Source organism: Triticum urartu, chromosome 6 (genome assembly GCF_003073215.2).
Source record: "Triticum urartu cultivar G1812 chromosome 6, Tu2.1, whole genome shotgun sequence".
NCBI lineage: Eukaryota > Viridiplantae > Streptophyta > Magnoliopsida > Poales > Poaceae > Triticum > Triticum urartu.
Window position 1 is genome coordinate 424,671,872 of NC_053027.1, and position 17,153 is coordinate 424,689,024.

The 17,153-nt window shown below is 44.9% G+C and overlaps 1 protein-coding gene across 1 annotated transcript; it reads left to right on the plus strand.

The window, feature by feature from the left end:
* Positions 1 to 6,016: 6,016 nt before the first annotated feature.
* On the plus strand, positions 6,017 to 12,662 carry LOC125513929 (E3 ubiquitin-protein ligase WAV3-like). Its single transcript, XM_048679141.1, has 2 exons — positions 6,017 to 6,624; positions 10,255 to 12,662. The coding sequence occupies exons 1-2, from the start codon at positions 6,385 to 6,387 to the stop codon at positions 12,148 to 12,150; spliced, it is 2,136 nt and encodes a 711-aa protein (XP_048535098.1). The 5' UTR covers positions 6,017 to 6,384; the 3' UTR covers positions 12,151 to 12,662.
* Positions 12,663 to 17,153: the final 4,491 nt, after the last annotated feature.

The following is a 17,153-nucleotide window of genomic DNA, read 5'->3' on the forward strand; positions in this document are numbered from 1 at the left end:
CCATGATGGTTATAATACAACAAATTTTCCCATTTTTCTCTATAGAGAAGGACCGATTTGGAAACTCAGGATGAGGTAACCTGTGCTAATACCTCTGCTATCTTCAAGAATGCTTGGTGGCAGTATCGGAATTACCTGAAGAAAACGTACTTCACCGGCAAAGAAACTCATCAAATTCCCTTATGTTCTCCTGAGACACATTTACTGGACGATGACTGGGAACGCCTTGTTCTGTACTGGTCCCAAACCAAGAATGTGGTAAGGTCTATGAGCTCATTTTCTATTTTTAAGTATTATATTCTTGCGTCTTACTATACTCTGTTCATGTAGAACAAGTGCCTAAACCTAAAGAACAAATGTTCTAATTTAAGATTCCATTGCTACCATAGGACATAGATATATGTTTGTTTGATACTTTTATTATGTACTAGTACTTGGCAATAGAAGACTTGGTAGTTTAATCATGTTCACCTTACTAATGAACTGGTTCACCGAAATGAGTTTCATATACTAGTACATGCTAAACTTGTTATGTGTCTGCTTGTTTATTCTTTTAGAATGCTGACAGAATATTGGGGAAGAGTGCCTTATTAAGCAATGGTAAAGGAAGTAATGCAGATAAGGTTCAGGATAGTGACACATCCTGTCTTGGTTTAGTGTTGGAGTTACTGGCCACTACCGCTTGCATAAGCTATTCAAACTCACTGTCTGAATCAGTTCAGTTTCTTGAGTCTCAACTACAAGCTGAAAGACATCGATCGGCTGTGCTGCGACAAGAAGCGAAAGGGCTGCGGAAGTCCCTATAGCATTCAGATGCATACTTTCTGGTGCAACAGCAAGCGTTGGAGGATTTTAGCGCCAAACAGGACAAAGCTAATCAGCTTGCTAAGCTTATTGCCAGCATGGTGGATACCCAGGATAACGTTTCTTGAGCTCTTCTGAAGTTGTTTCAGTTATGCTCTTGTTTTGCTGCCGTGTTTATTTGCACTGGTGGCCAATTTTGACGGCCAGTGTATATGATATGCTGCTTTGTTCCCTATATTTGCACTGGTGGCGAACTTTGATGCCCAGTGGATGTAATATGTGTAATAGCCGTGATAGCCTAGCGTTAGTTGCTTGCTTATTTATTTCCTTATTGTCTTGTTTATTTGTTTACTTGTAGTAATTGCAGTTCTTTTTCCGCGGTTAACTAGTGGCTGCAATAACCTATTTTTTAAAATTAGGCCATAATAACCATGGGCTAATATTTACTGTAGTGACACTGGGCCTCCTACGGGCCGTAGAAACAGTGTGCCTTCTACGGGCCGTAGAAACAGTAGGCCTTCTACGGGCCATAGAAACAATGGGCCTTATACGGGCCGTATGACCGATTGGCCATACATGGGCCAATAACAGGCCGCATTATGGCCGTAAACGGGCTAGAGTTGGAATCGTCCATTCATGGGCTGACCGTAATGGGCCATCGTTAATAGGCCGTATTTGATGACGCTATGAAAACTGCCCAACATATTAACGGACCATAAACGGGCCGACTGTAACCACGGGCTGAATTTGGCCCACATGCAGAAAATGACAGTAACGGGCCGTAAGTAAACGAATGCTGGAAATGAGCCCAAGAATAAATGGGCTCTGAGAAGGCCGAAAGATAACATGGGCTGGAAACGGCCCAACAGAATAACGGGCCGTTGATGGGTATAAAGTGATACACTGTTCATTATGGGCCAGTTTCACCACGGGCCGTTAATGGGTGTAAAGTGATACACTGTTCATTACGTGCCAGTTTCACCACGGGCCGTTAATAGGCCAAGAGTTACATAGTGCCTCATATGGGCCGGAAGACATCATGGGCCATACATGGGCCAGAAGTGAAAACAGGCTGGAATCATATTGGATGGCCCAGATGACGCTACTGGGCCTAATTCGGATAGGGCGTAACGGGTCTTGGGTTAGCGGGCTGTAAATGGGCTATATGCGAACATGCCATTTAACAGGCTTTCCATGGGTCGGCCCGCCACCTTTTGACCAAGTCAAACGGGCCGGCCTTTTCACAGGAATGGTCCTCTGTTGGGCCGTGCCATGTGTCGACGTATCATAGGCGCCTTCCGTCCAATGAGTGGTTGACATTTGTCCCAACGATGAGCCGACACGTGTTTCCTCCAGCCAATGATGATTTTACACATGGAAAATCCCCATTGGTCGGGGCTGTTAATGGGTTATCGGATCCAAAACCCGACCCGATAGCTTAACGGCGTTTCGTTACGGTGGATGCCGCATGTCAGTCACCCTTGACGAAAGCACTTCTGTGACGCGCGATTTATCGTCATGGAAGTGGACACTTCCGTGATGATAATTTTGGTAATGTCATGGAACACTTCTACGATAGCACAGGTATGACTATCTTGATTCTGTCATAAATTTGTCATGGATGTACATGCATGACAAAAAAAAACGACCTACTGTGACAAACACGTATCATCATGGAAGTGTATTTTTTCTGTAGTGTCTCCAATTCAATTTCACACTTATTAACTCTTGGGGTTGAAAATTTTGGTACCCATGTGATGTTGCTTTATACAGGTAAAATAAACAAATAAGTTCATGTTCTCATTTCCAAGATATGCATATTGTAATAAATTATCAAACTACAATGTTCAACGTACATGCATATAAATTTGTTGTGCATTCTAGTCCAAGTCATGATAGTTTGTTTTCACATGAGTAATATTTGAAGTAAGGATATATATGTAAAAATAAGAACCCATACCTATTCAAACGACATTTTATTATCATGTTTAACCCGTTTTAGTCAAATGTACCCAATATTGGTACTGAGGATTATGTTTCAGTACATCTATAATCAATAATTCCTAGGTCTGTAATTCTTATGCCATTATAGTTTTATTCTTCGTTTATTGGACAAAAAGTACCATATTTTAGTTAGCTTCTACTATTAAAATGTGTATCCTCTAGTCTTAAATAGTTGCAACCCACTATTTATTTTTCCTCTTCAGACTAGCCATAGTGGGAGTAACTTGAGCGGTAACATCGAGTCCAACTCAGCAAATTTGCTTATGTGGCAATGAGTTAATGAGGAGAGAGGTAGTTACAGTAACTTGGCTAGTTACTGTAACATCACATGTTCCAATGCAATATGAGTCTATAACCTAATAAATGAACCTTTGCACGAGGCTGGTCATAGTGAGGAGTATCATATACTAGTATTATGCATATAATACTAGTGTATGATACTACATCCATAGCGCATAGTATTATAGATTAGTATCATAGGTAGGGGTTGTTTGGTTCTAGCCCTAATCATGCCACACTTTACCATACAATATTGCCACACTTGTCTAAGGTTAGTTCTTCAAAATAAGAGCCATAAGTTGGCAAGCCTAAGGGAATCTTGCCACACTTTTTGAGTGTATGTGATGTGGGACCCTAACGTGGCTTGACTAAGGTGTGGCTTTAACCAAACACCCATCCAAGTTGGTCAAACTTGCCTAACCTTAGGTGTGTCAACCTTATTCTCAAACCAAACAACCCCGTAGTCTCGTTTATTGCCATGCATGACACATAGTAGCATAACATTTATTATGTTACGGTATCTATCTATGTTACTATAACCATCTCTCTCTTCTTTAATTACTTGCCACATAAGCATATTTGCGAGTCCCAAGTGCATGTTACTACTTATGTTACCCCCACTATGGCCAGCCTGACACTACACTTATGTTAGGCTGGCCATAGTGGGGGTAACATAAGTAGTATCATGTACTTGGGACTCACAAACATGCTTATGTGGCAGGCAATTAAAGAAAAGAGAGATGGTTATAATAACATAGATAGATACCATAACATAATAAATGTGGTGCTAGTGTGTGTCATGCATGGCAATAAATGAGGCCACTTATGATACTAATCTATAATCTATGCACTATAGAGGTAGTAATATAGACTAGTAACATATACATGTTACTAGTCTAAATTACTCCCCACTATGACTAGCCTTACTACCCATTATGAATGTAGTAATATAGTCTAGGAATATGTGTATGTTATTCTCCATTGTGGCTAATCTCATGCAACTATGCCACATCATTAAGTCATGCATGTGGTCATAAGTTCTTAAATAGTTGCAAACCACTATTTATTTTTTCTTTTCATGCATAAGTTATAATTTGTGCACTAATCTATTCATGCAACCATGCCACCTCAGCAATCATGCATGGATTTGTTTCACTAATTGTTATGCGCAACATAGACTGTCATGTTACACATTTTTAGCGCGGTCTACACATATTTGTACTTTGGACACTCGGAGCAAATATATGTAGATCATATCACACACTTTTGTTAAAAACGGCGCCGTTTGACCTCTATCCAATAGATTTTGTTGTGTTATACAACATTTTGTGACCGCTTCGTATACTTCTTTCAAAATATATCCTAAGAGCCAGGCTTCCCGAGAACATTCTTAAATTTTGTTTTTCAATGGTTTTAGTATTTTAGCATCTATTCACGCACATGTTTTAACAAGGTCCCTGAAGCAACGCGCAAGGCATCATCTAGTACTTAGTATGATCATAACCATGTAATCTCATATAGAAGAGATGTAAACATGTCATACTCATACAAACCCTATTTTTATGGACGCCGCTAACTGCCACACGTGTGGCAGGAAGGGAGACGCACCGCATGTCTCTAATGCAAACAGATTGCCACGTCATCGTATGCATGCATGTAGGAATTTTTTTGGATTTTCAGTTTTTAAAATGTTTTATCTCTTAAACGAAAAATCCGATTAAAGATCCGTTTTCAGCATTAAATCACTCGTGATGAGATCTTCGAAACTAGATCCCATGTTGATATGTTTTGATAAATTGTTTTTTGGATTAAAAGTTGTCATGTCTATTGCATATGAATTGCCATGATGTTTACACTGAAATTGCCATGATATGTTTCAGCTATTTTCTTCTACATTTAAAAGTAAAATTTGACATTTATAAAACGGGGAATTAAGAAACTAGACTTGCCATGAACCATAAACTAAAATTGCCATGATACATGCATGTAAAATTGCCATGGTTCATACAAAAAATAATTTTCATGGTCAAAGTACTGGAGTTGCCATCATCAAAATACTAAAATTGCCATGATCTACAAACTAAAATTGCCACATGGCAACTTTAGTTTAAGCCCTATGGCAACTGCAGTGTAAATATCATGGCAACTTCTGGGCAAAAAAATAATAATTCGTCGAAACATATCAACATGGGGTCTAGTTTTGAAGATCTCGTCAAGGCGGATTTAATGGTGAAAATGGATTTTTAGTTCGCTTTTTTATTTAGGAGATACAACATTTTTAAGCCGAAAATCAAAAAAAATCCTGCTGATGTCATCTATTCATACGTGGCAAAATGAGTGGTGATGGAGGCGTGTGGGCGATGTGCAAACGCCCACACGTGTGGGCGTTAACATTTTCGATTTTTATTAGAGCTTAGCACATCTAGTTTCTCACAAGTCACAACGTACAACATCGTGGGCATATCCTCACAAAATGTATATTCTCGGGCATGTATCACAAAATACAATTCAATCCTTAGCACATTTTAGTTTCAGCAGTATGTGGTTGTAGAATTGTTTCTCAATGAACTTATCCTGTAAACCACTGGCTGGTTTGACAAAGGAGATGGTCGCAGTTCACCACAAGTAATAAGTAAGAACATACAAAGTCTACAAACTCAGTCCTGATTTCCGGCATGGTTCGGTCAAAAATATACCAGTGCAGGATTACATCAACTTTGAAATGGAGAAATACTCAACTCAATACGAGACAATTCGTCTGACGTGTGTGCATACACCACGGGTGCTACCAGTACTACTAGTGAGATTTGACATTTCGTCCTTGGAGCTCAGGTCTGGGTGGGATGGGATGGGATGGATTGCCGCCCACAGCAGCAACAGCAAGTTCCGCTGCGATTTATGGCGCCCACCAACCGGCGACCGAACCCGCCCAAAACCAGCCACAACCACAAGGCTTGGCCGCACCGCAATCCGCTCCGCCAGTTTCTCGTTTCTCCCACCATAGTCAAAACGCCTCCCCTCTCCACTATCCTCCTCCTGTGCGCCGCTTGCCTGCTGCCTGCCTGGCTGTCTGTCTGTCGCCTGTCTCTCTCGCCGCAGAGGTCAAACCAAAAGCAGCACGCACTCCACCGCCCGCCGCGCTCTCCAATGGCGGCTCCCTCCTCCCTTCAAAACCACCGCCCGTCCCTCGCACCCTTCCCCTCGTCCTAGTAGTGCCGGCAAGCAGGTCAGGTCAGAGGGAGGAAGAAGCGTTCTGTGTGAGTTCCGTGGACGCGAATCTGTCGAGTGCCGCCGCTCATGGAGGGGATGTGGAGGAAGGCCAAGAGGGCGATGGGCATTGGCTTCTGCGCGCACCTCCCCGCCGTCGCCGGCGACCGGGACGACTGCGCCAGCGAGCGCCGCGCGTCCGACGCCTTCTCCCAGGACTCGGCGGCGCTGGCGGCGTTGGCGCACGCGTCCGCGCCCAATACGCCGGCGCAGGCGGAGGCAGCCGGCGCGCTGCTCCGCAGGTCCAAGTCGGGAGCCAAGTCCTCCAAGGTGAGGAGCCCTTTCCCCCCGCATCTACCTTCTCTCCCGGCCATTGCGTTAAGATTTGTCCTTGGTTTGCGTGCGGGCTACCCGGACATACTACTGCAGTACTACTGTACGCTACGCTAGATGTGAAATGCTGCGGACACCAGAGGCTTCCCCTACCAGTGGTTGAGTCCAGGTGCTGGTTGGAGTAATGTGGCTTCATCAGTGAAAGATTTAGGTCCTGATGTGGTTCTTCTTGCCGGCAAATCTTGGTTGAAGTGATGGCAGTTCCGTTTTGGTTTATCTTGCTTTGAGTCTAGCAACAGTTTTGTATGCATCTGACTTTTTTAATCAGGAGTATCATGTTTTGTCTCGAGCTCCACCTGTACTAATTTGGATATGCCATTTCCATTTTGTTTCTAATGCTGTTTCCTCCTGTCCCCGAGGGAACACGAGTCCGCAGATTTTCACATAAAAGTTTTATTTGCATATTTGATGATTTTGTCAAACTACCCCCTTTTAACATTATTCCAAGGGAATATCCCAGTTTTGTTTGCGCATGTCATTGACAAAATGATGCTATTTTGTTTCCCATCTTCTTCAGTACATATAGGTAGATTTCTAACAAAGTGCAAAAATGCCCAATTTGTTTCCTAGTCATATGTCGATCAGATTTTAGTTTTGTGTGCCTATCCTCCAAGGCGCTTTGGTATCGACGATGGTCAATTCCACTTGCTCTTTTTCCGTGGGATACATGTAGCTTAACGTAAGCTTCATTTCAATCAGTTGTCTCCACTTGTTCCTGCCCGAAAGGGAAAGTTGGCCTCTGTGGTCAACAATATCCACATGGTCACGTGTATCATCTTACCATCACGTTTCTTAATTTGCTAAAGGCGAACCCTTCCAACTTGAGCTGTTATCCATTACCAGGGACGCTGAATGGCCAGCCTTGCACTAGATTTTATTGGCACTTTTATAATTATTTATTATCTTGTATTACTAGTTTGTCATGGCAACCACGTGATTACTTTGAATGGTCCAGGATCTGATTTTTTTCTTACATTAATCGCTATTTTTTTCGTGTGGTGACGACGATTCGTTGATGCCTTTATCGATGGGTTCACACTTTATTGTTTACTAGTAGTATGTCTGACTTTGTGAGATATTGTGCACGGAAGCGTGGAGAATTGACCGGCAACTTCACTAGGATCTCCTCAATATCTTCTTTGGGAGAAGGATCTCCTAGAAGGGTTGACATTTTTATCTTCATGGTGCTTGACGGTTCTCATTTTGCTTGGCTTGGTCAGAACTCAGAAATAAATACAAAATATTTGAGAGAATAAACACTAGATTCATTATTTATTGTGATGCAAACGCTAAATCTGCAATGTTTTCAAGTCTCTGCCAAGAAATTCATTTTTATGTGTGAAGGTAGGGCCTCTACTTGTGACATAGTCTGATGCCTGAACTAATGTCTTCCTAACTTGTTTAAGAGTTGCCAAACTGTACAGCTGGAAAACCACAATGACAGAAATACTGATTCCACTCGTTTTTGTGGTGTCGGCAGTCCCTGAATGGCCAGCCTTGCCTTAGATGTTATTGGCACTTTTATATTTATAATATCCTCTATCGCTAGTTGTCATGGCAAGCACGTGATTACTTTGAATGGTCCAGGATCTGAATTTTTCTTACATAACAGCTAATGTTTTCGTGTGGTGACGACGATTCGTTGATGCCTTTATCGACGGGTTCACACTTTATTGTTTACTAGTAGTATGTCTGACTTTGTGAAATATTGTGCATGGAAAAGCGAAAGAATTGACCAGCAACTTCACTAGGATCTCCTCAGTATTTTCTCTGGGAGAAGGATCTCTTAAAAGGGTTGACATTTATCTTCATGGTGTTAGCTTTGACGGTGCTTATTTTGCTTGCTTGGTCAGAACTCAGAAATAAATGCAAAATATTTGAGAGAATAAACACTAGATTCATTATTTATTGTGATGCAAACGCTAAATCTGCAATGTTTCAAATCTCTGCCAAGAAATTCATTTTTGTGTGTGAAGGTAGGTTTCTACTTGTGAAATAGTGTGATGCCTGAACTAATGTCTTCCTAACTTGTTTAAGAGTTGCCAAACTGTCCAGCTGGAAAACCACAATGACAGAAATGCTGATTCCACTGGTTTTTGCGGTGTCGGCAGTCCCCGATAAAGACAACCAGGAGCTACTTTAGGCTTTAGCATAGTGATATATGGATTGTTATCAGCAATTTTGTGTTGACTCTGACATTTGTGGTAGGTATTGGTCTAAAGTTGTCCAGTTTTATGCTTTGGTCAAACCAATATTAGTTGGAATCTATACAGCAGTGCTGATAAATAGATACATCCAGCAAGCACTGGAGGGCAGTTGAATTTGATCATGGTTTTGTCAAACTCCTAAAATAAGTCCCTAATTGTTATCCTTTGACCTTTGTTATGTATCGGCAATATGTTTTTTTACTTCTAATTGGTTTTCTGCATTAGTACTATTAAAAAATCATTAAAGAAATAGTACCATCCTTTGTCTATTCCACTATTTTTTTTATAAAATATTAAAATTATAATTATAGTGTTGGTACACTGGTGATAATTATAAATTGGACACGGTTGAGACCACCTAACTAGAGGGTGGGTGGGAGGATATAGCATGCAGAGTGGCCTTGAATAAATGTGTCAAATGCATGCATGAGGTTGAGACACATCTATGAATCTACAAGTTGATTGAGATGAGCTTTCGTTTTCATGTGGTCAACTTTCTGAAATAAATACCTTTCAAAAGATTTGGTGGTTTTTGGCAAGACCATTCATTCATTAGAATAGGCTCGTTAATGAAGGTAGTTTCTTGATAACAGCCCCATCATCCTAATAAAAACATGGAAAACCATCCTAATATTAGTTGAATGAAATCCGACTGCATGCTGAACCAGGAGTACCTTTGTAAGCTGCTTTTAGATTTGGAAGCTTTAGGATAAATGTTTCCTACTCCCTCCGTCCCATAATGTAAGACGTTTTCTGTCCCATAATGTAAGACGTCCCATAATGTGAGACGTTTTCTGACACTAGTCTTACATTATGGGACAGAAAGCGTCTTACATTATGGGACGGAGGGAGTACCATTTATAGTGCTTAATTATCAGCTCATTGCTTGTACAAATTAACTCTTTAACCTGACATGTCTGCTTAGCTAGAGTGCCTGACACAATAACTATGTGTGCTGGAATCCATAAATATAGTCAGCAACTTATATAGGGCATCTTAGGTGTGAGTGTCCTGCTGGCTTTTGAATTGGACTTGATAAGTGTTGTTGGGGTGTTGGGTTGCCAAATGATATAAAGTATTTTATAAGGGCTTGTCAAATTGACATTTCAACTATGCAATATTGTCAAACATTGGTTGGATTTAAAAACGGATGGTGTTGATTTTGTAACTTTGACATCAGTTTCTCAAAATGGTATGTTTTGGTGTATTTGCTATAAATGTTTCAAAGCGATCCTTTTTTCTGAGATTATGTCCATCATTATTAAACATTTCCTGTGTTTCTTTTGTTTAACTGCTGCTAAGGGATAAATTCTGATGACATACAATTAAATTAATACATGTTTTGTTTCTTTTCCAACAGAAAACGTGCGCGATATGTTTTGATTCCATGAAGCCAGGTCATGGGCAAGCCCTCTTCACTGCTGAATGTTCTCACATGTTCCATTTTCACTGCATCTCCTCCAGTGTAAAACATGGGAATTATGTATGCCCAGTTTGCCGAGCAAAGTGGAAAGAGATACCATTTAATCGCTCGCTATCTTCTATTGTTCCTCGTGGAAGAAGTGGGTTGAATGTGAACCAAGCTCGATTACCCCAACAAGATGCTTACATGGCTCTCCTCCGTCAAGTTCCAACCCGGCAGCGAGAAGTACCCACCTTGCATACTTCTGAGCCAGTAGAGTTCAATGATGATGAACCTTTGCAGCTGATGGAGGCTGCTGACAATTGTGATGTTAGTTCCAGTAAAACTGTGGAAATGAAGACATATTCAGAGTTCTCGGCCATTCCACAGTCATCATCTCAAGATGATTTCGCTGTTCTGATCCATCTGAAGGCCCCCTGTGCTAACCCAGAGCAGATCACAAGCAGACCGGTTAATGCAACCTCAGTTGGGTATCCGACATCTCGTGCCCCTGTTGATCTTGTTACCTTGCTTGATGTTAGCGGCAGTATGGCAGGAACCAAGTTGGCGCTGTTGAAGCGAGCAATGGGTTTTGTTATTCAACACCTTGGTCCATCTGATCGCCTTTCAGTCATTGCTTTCTCGTCTACTGCCAAAAGGTTGTTCCATCTCCGACGCATGTCACACTCTGGCCGACAGCAGGCCCTGCAGGCTGTTAACTCACTTGGTGCTGGTGGCGGCACAAATATTGCTGATGCGTTGAAGAAAGCTGCTAAGGTTATTGAGGATCGCAGTTATAAGAATCCAGTATGCAGTATTACTCTGTTATCAGATGGTCAAGATACCTATAATATTTCCTCAAATGTTAGGGGAACCCGTCCTGATTATAGGTCCCTTGTTCCATCTTCCATTCTAAACCAAGCTGTAGGCATAGTACCTGTCCATGGGTTTGGTTTTGGAGCAGATCATGATTCAGATGCTTTGCACTCAATTGCCGAGGTCTCTGGTGGTACATTTTCCTTCATTGAGGACGAGGGTGTGATTCAGGATGCATTTGCTCAGTGCATTGGTGGTCTTCTTAGTGTTGTTGTTCAGGATATGCGCTTAACTGTGCAGTGTGTGCATACTGGTGTTCAGCTTCGCTCCATCAAATCTGGCAGCTACTTGAGTAAGGTGGCTGGAGATGGGCGAAATGGTTCAATTGATGTTGGACATCTTTATGCTGACGAGGAGAGGGACTTTTTGCTGTCTGTGAGCTTCCCGCAATCCCGTGAACAGACCATACTCTTGAAGGTTGCCTTTTCCTACAGAGATCCAGTGACAAATGAGTGTATCAAGATCCAAGGTGACGAGGTGATGATCCTGAGGCCGAGATCACGCACACCTGAACTTGTTTGCATGGAGGTTGATCGTGAGAGGAACCGAGTCCGTGCCGCGGATTCTATTGAGGCTGCAAGGGCTGCTGCTGAGAGAGGTGTTCTTTCTGAGGCAGTGGCTATTCTTGAGGAGTGCCGAAGGGTGTTGTCAGAGTCCTTTTCAAGCCGGAATGGGGACCGTTTATGCATGGCTCTTGATGCGGAGCTGAGGGAGATGCAGGAGAGGATGGCTAGCCGGCAACGCTACGAGGCTTCAGGAAGGGCATACGTGCTGTCGGGGCTCAGCTCGCATTCTTGGCAGAGAGCCACGACACGCGGTGACTCCACGGACAGCAGTTCACTTGTTTACTCGTATCAAACACCATCCATGGTTCAGATGCTGCAGCGCTCGCAGAACCAGTGCCCTTCGCCTCAGATCCCAAGGCCACAGATCATCGTACCAACAAGGTCATTCATCCAGAAACCTCAGCCAAGGTAGAAGGTAGCAGCACGCCATCATCCCGTGAAGCAAGCACACGGATGATGGTGAAGAAATAACGCTTGGTAGGTCGAAATGTAGTAGTTTAGTATCCGTCTTTTGTTTTTCTGGTTTGAGTCGTGGTGGTGGTGGTATACCGGAGAAGGTGGGGGTGGGGCGGGCTTGGAGGTATATATGTTGTGGGGGTGGTATACTGGAGAAGGTGATGGAGGGCTCACGGTGGTAAATACATTGTGGGGGGTATACTCCTGTGGTGTCAAGGAATAAGGGTTGGGGAGTAAGTAGAAGGGGGGCTGGAGATTGGTATAATGGCTTCAAGGGGAAGTGGGTGTGGTCTAGGGTAGGCTAGGTTGTCACTAAGTTGCTTTATCGGTGAACAATTTTCGTTAGGTATTTGGTAATGTAGATAAGATGATCTGGTCTCGTCTGGTGTGATGGAACCTTGGAAATTTTGAGTTGTTGGGGGTGCAATGCGATGCAGTTCTATGGATCCAATTTCGCGTTTCGGTGAACTGTTTGTTGGTCTCTGATGATGAACTGTTTGTTGGTCTCTGATGATGCTCTGCTTCGTCGCCTTAAGGCGCGTCGCAAGCTTATCTGCTGGTGTGCTTTTTGTTCAATTGCTCCGGTCTAAATATTTTGTGCATGGACGACTGGGGCACGTTCAAATTGTTGTGGTGTAGGGTAGGTTTGTTGAAATTGTTGCACAAGCACGCGTTCGAAAAATCACACAATGTGAATGCAAAGATCACACGTATAAGGCCTAAACAAAATACTACTATAACAAGAAGCAAAATCTCGTAGGGCTAGTGTGAAAAAATTGAGTCTAAGCTAACACAAAACCCTAGCTAACTAGGAGTAGTGATCTATAGTCGCTCCATGACTCAAGAAGCTTCCTCGCCGGCCGTGGCCCGAGCGGGTACTCGGGCTCGGGCGAGATCGGATACTGGGACGTGACCTTGCACGTCGGCGAGGCCTCGCCGCGGCCCAAGACGGCCGTGCACTCGACCACCTTCTGCAGTTGCCTCGGCGCCGCCGGCCCCAGCAGGGCCACGTCCACCGTGGCGTTCCCTCGCCGGAGCTCCTCGGCGAGCCGCTCCCGCGCGAACCGCGGCACGGGCACGGCGTTGCCCCACGCCATCACGGACCCCACCTCCGTGACGTTCTCCTTCCTCGCGCAGAACTCTGGCACGGGCCCGCTCGCTAGCACGACGCGGCGGTAGGAGACTGACGCCGTGGTGCCGCGGTCCACGCACTCGGCGCTGTACTTGCGCGGCTCCATGATGCGGAAGGTGAGGTCGAAGGCGGGGTCGAGCGTGGCGCGCGCGAGGTCGACGTCGGGGTCGAGGCCCGAGAAGGCGGCGACGGCGACGGTGTACTCCGGGATCTTGGCCGAGTCCTCGGAGCCCGCGTACAACCAGTGAAGGATGGGCGTTATGATCACCAGCGCCGTCAGGGCGCCGAGGATGGCCGGCCAGGCGTCCCCGAGACACTTACGCGGATCGCACCCGCCGCCGCCGTCGATGTCGTCGTCTCGAGCTGCCGCCATGGCGCGCGCTGTTGGCTTCTCCGGGCGGGCTTGGCTTCCCTCTTCTTCTTGGCCTGGCCTGTTGTGTGCGGCTACGTTGTATAGTATATATAGGACGTGAAGGGCGTTGGTTATCCGGTGTTTGTGTGCCCTACGTCCATGAGTTGGGCAATGGCACAGATTGACAAATATACGTGCGAAGCTTTGTTTTTTTTTTAAATACGAAGCTTTGGTGTAGTAAACATGCTCATACATCTGCTACGGATCTAACGTGTTTCCACAGTTTAATTGGAATACGAGTGTCATGTGTACATGATCTGGTCTCTAATTAGGTGCTGCGATCACATTAGGTGGACACGTGTCCTGCCAGTATGCCATGTCGTACACGCATGTACGTAAGTTTGACGTACGTGTATATATATATATAGTACTCCATCCATTCCAAAATATAGTGCGCCCGCGCTTTCCGAGGTCCAACTTTAATCATAAATTTAACCAACGAGACCAACTGCGGCGGGAGAAAAAATTATATAATTGAAAACTTCTTTCGAATACGAATTCACTGATATAATTTTTGCTCCCACCGCAATCGGTCTTGCTAGTTAAATTTACTGTCAAAATTAAAGCACGGAGATAGAGGAAGCACTACATTGTGGAATGGAGGGAGTAGCAGGACTCAATACCCTCAAAAAAAAAGCAGGACCCAATCTCCGCATCGCATCATGGAGCCCCATTCGCGACGAGTGCTTCGAGCCCGGCACGAGCCTGGAGGTGACCTACCGCGACATGCCCCGCCCGAGTTAATTGCAATGAACTACCACGTTTCGACACGTTGTAAGGGATCAGTACTATTAGTCATCTTTTTTGAATATCAGTACCATCATACAGCCTAAGTGTCACAAAACAGTCTAAGCCACGTATAAACGCGTATTGACGGTGTATCTAACCACCGGGACCCGTGTGTCAGGAGCCAACCTGCCATATTTTTTTGCAGAAAACACCTTTGTTGTAAATGTAATCACTCAAAAGCCCTGCTGCCTCGACCTCGCCGGAGCCCCATCGCTGGCTCGCCAGTGCCCAGACGCTAGGTCGCCGGAGCAGCGGAGCAGTGGCTGGCTCGCCGAAGCAGGGGCTGGTGTTAGGCGACAAGGGCTAAGGGCGGCGCGATCGCCGGAACCGTCACTGGATTCAAACCCCGCCGCCCGTATGCCTCGTCCCCGATTCGATCCGCTCAAGCTAGACGAGCCAGCGTTGCATGGGCTGCAGGATGGCCCAACCGCGGCCCAGTGAGGCCAACACATTTAAAATAAAATATGTGAGTAAAAGAAAACCAATCGCATAACTTTGCCGGCAACTTCTTCAGAATATGGGTGAGGATAGACGTCCACAAACCTCTGAAAAACGTTGTGTCAATGATTAGGAACTCCAAGCTCCAGATATACAGAGTTTGTTATGAGAAGCTGCCGGACTGGTGCGCTGTCTGTGGCCATCTAGGGCACATGTATAAGGAGCATGGGGATGGTGTTCATCCCCCGTATGCTTTGTATTTCAAGGACCTCCGTGCATCATGGGCAATGCGCATAGGGGAAGGCCCAGGTGGAGGCCGAGGCCGCCGCAGTGGACGGAGAGGAGGACGAACGGCTCATGCTGGTGGGCGTTCAGAGGGAAACATGAGCAAGGGGCTGGTTGGTGGTGAGGAAAACATGAATTCATCATCACTGGATGTGGAGATGGAAGAGGCCAATAGAAAGAAGTCTGATCCAGTGGATGTTTTGGACCCCAAGAATCAGCTAGCATTGGTTCCTCACGTTGGTAACCCGGTTAGCCCTCCCCCGAAGAGGGATCAGAAGAGATCGCGCACTGATGGCAAGGAAAGCAAGGGCAGTAGCTCAAGCGTCACAAAACCAAATTTGGCGGGCTCCCAGGAGGAGCACCGCCAAGCACAATGAGTGCCCTCTGTTGGAACTGCCGCGGTATGGGCAAAGCCGCGACAGTTTGAGAGCTTCGCGATCTCGCGAGGAAATTTGCCCCTACCGTGCTATGTATTGTCGAAACCCAAATAAGTGGTGCACGTGTAGAAGCGCTAGCTAGTACTCTTGGTTATGATAGAGCTTATGCAATTAATAGTAGTGGTAGAAGTGGAGGCATTGGAATTTTCTGGAATAATACATTGGACGTTGAAATTTTGGGTGACTCGATGTACCATATTGATGCTAAGATAACTGAAACAGGCATCGATCCGTGGAGGCTGTCCTATTTTTATGGGGACGCTCAGACACAGTTGAGGCACCAAACATGGGACCTCATGAGAGGTATGTGCAGTTTGAGCACCCTGCCATGACTATGATAGGAGATTTTAATGAGGTGCTAAGTCCGGAAGAACACCAAGGAGTTGCTACCGAAGTAATACACAGATACAAGGCTTTAGAGACGCTGTTGATGATTGCATGCTTATGGATGTTGGCTATCATGGGAGGTTTTGGAGTCACCGGAGGAACTTATACTCGGGTGCGACTGGATCGGGCTCTAGCAAGTGCAGATTGGATGACCAGGTTCCCAATGGCAGAAGTGACACATCTATCAGCAGCTACATCTGACCATGGCCCAATATTGCTGCTTACTCAGGTCGGACAGCGCCAAGGTGTACCAAAAAGAAGCTTCAAGTATGAAACATTGTGGGAAACACATGAGTCCTGGAGAGAGACCATAACAACCATGTGGAGCTCGGAAAACCCGGCGAATAATATTGAGTCCTTGAAGCAGAAGTTGGCTGCACTATCTCAAGACTTAGACTGGTGGAACTTTAATACTTTCGGCAGTGTCAGAAAGGAGATCAAGCGCATCAAGCTAGAACTGGAACAGTTGAGGGATGACCCGTTGCGTGACAGACCTAGCCATCGGGGGCTGAAACTGAATGAGAACCTGGTAGAATTGTACCACCGCGAGGAGGTAATGTGGAGACAGAGGGCCATGATAGAGTGGCTAACAGCAGGGGACAGGAATATCGGATTTTTCCATATGAGGGCTAGTCTCAGGCGTAGAAAGAACATGATTAAAGTCCTCTCAAATGCCTTGGGGGTGCAGGTTGATGATCCAATGCAGCTAAAGGCCATGGTCCAAGAGTTTTATGAAAGCCTATATACCACCGAAGGGGTGCATGACATAGAAGAGGTGACGAACCATGTACCTTCCAAGGTAACTCCAGAGATGAATTCAATCTTGTGTGCACCATACACACGAGAAGAGGTGAAAGTCGCTCTCTTCCAGATGTTCCCGACAAAGGTGCCTGGGCCTAATGGATTTCCAGTTCACTTTTACCAGAGGCACTGGGATCTGTCTGGAGATGAAGTAACCACTGCTGTGTGATACGTCTCCAACATATCTACTTTTCCAAACATTTTTTCCCTTGTTTTTTACTCTAACTCGCATGATTTGAATGAAACTAACCCGGACTGACGCTGTTTTCAGCAGAATT

Excerpts from the sequence above, each read along its gene's own strand:
- LOC125513929 (XM_048679141.1), top strand. The coding sequence starts at position 6,385 with ATGGAGGGGATGTGGAGGAAGGCCAAGAGGGCGATGGGCATTGGCTTC. Across the intron at positions 6,625-10,254 it reads CGGGAGCCAAGTCCTCCAAG|AAAACGTGCGCGATATGTTT; the intron begins GTGAGGAGCCCT and ends CTTTTCCAACAG.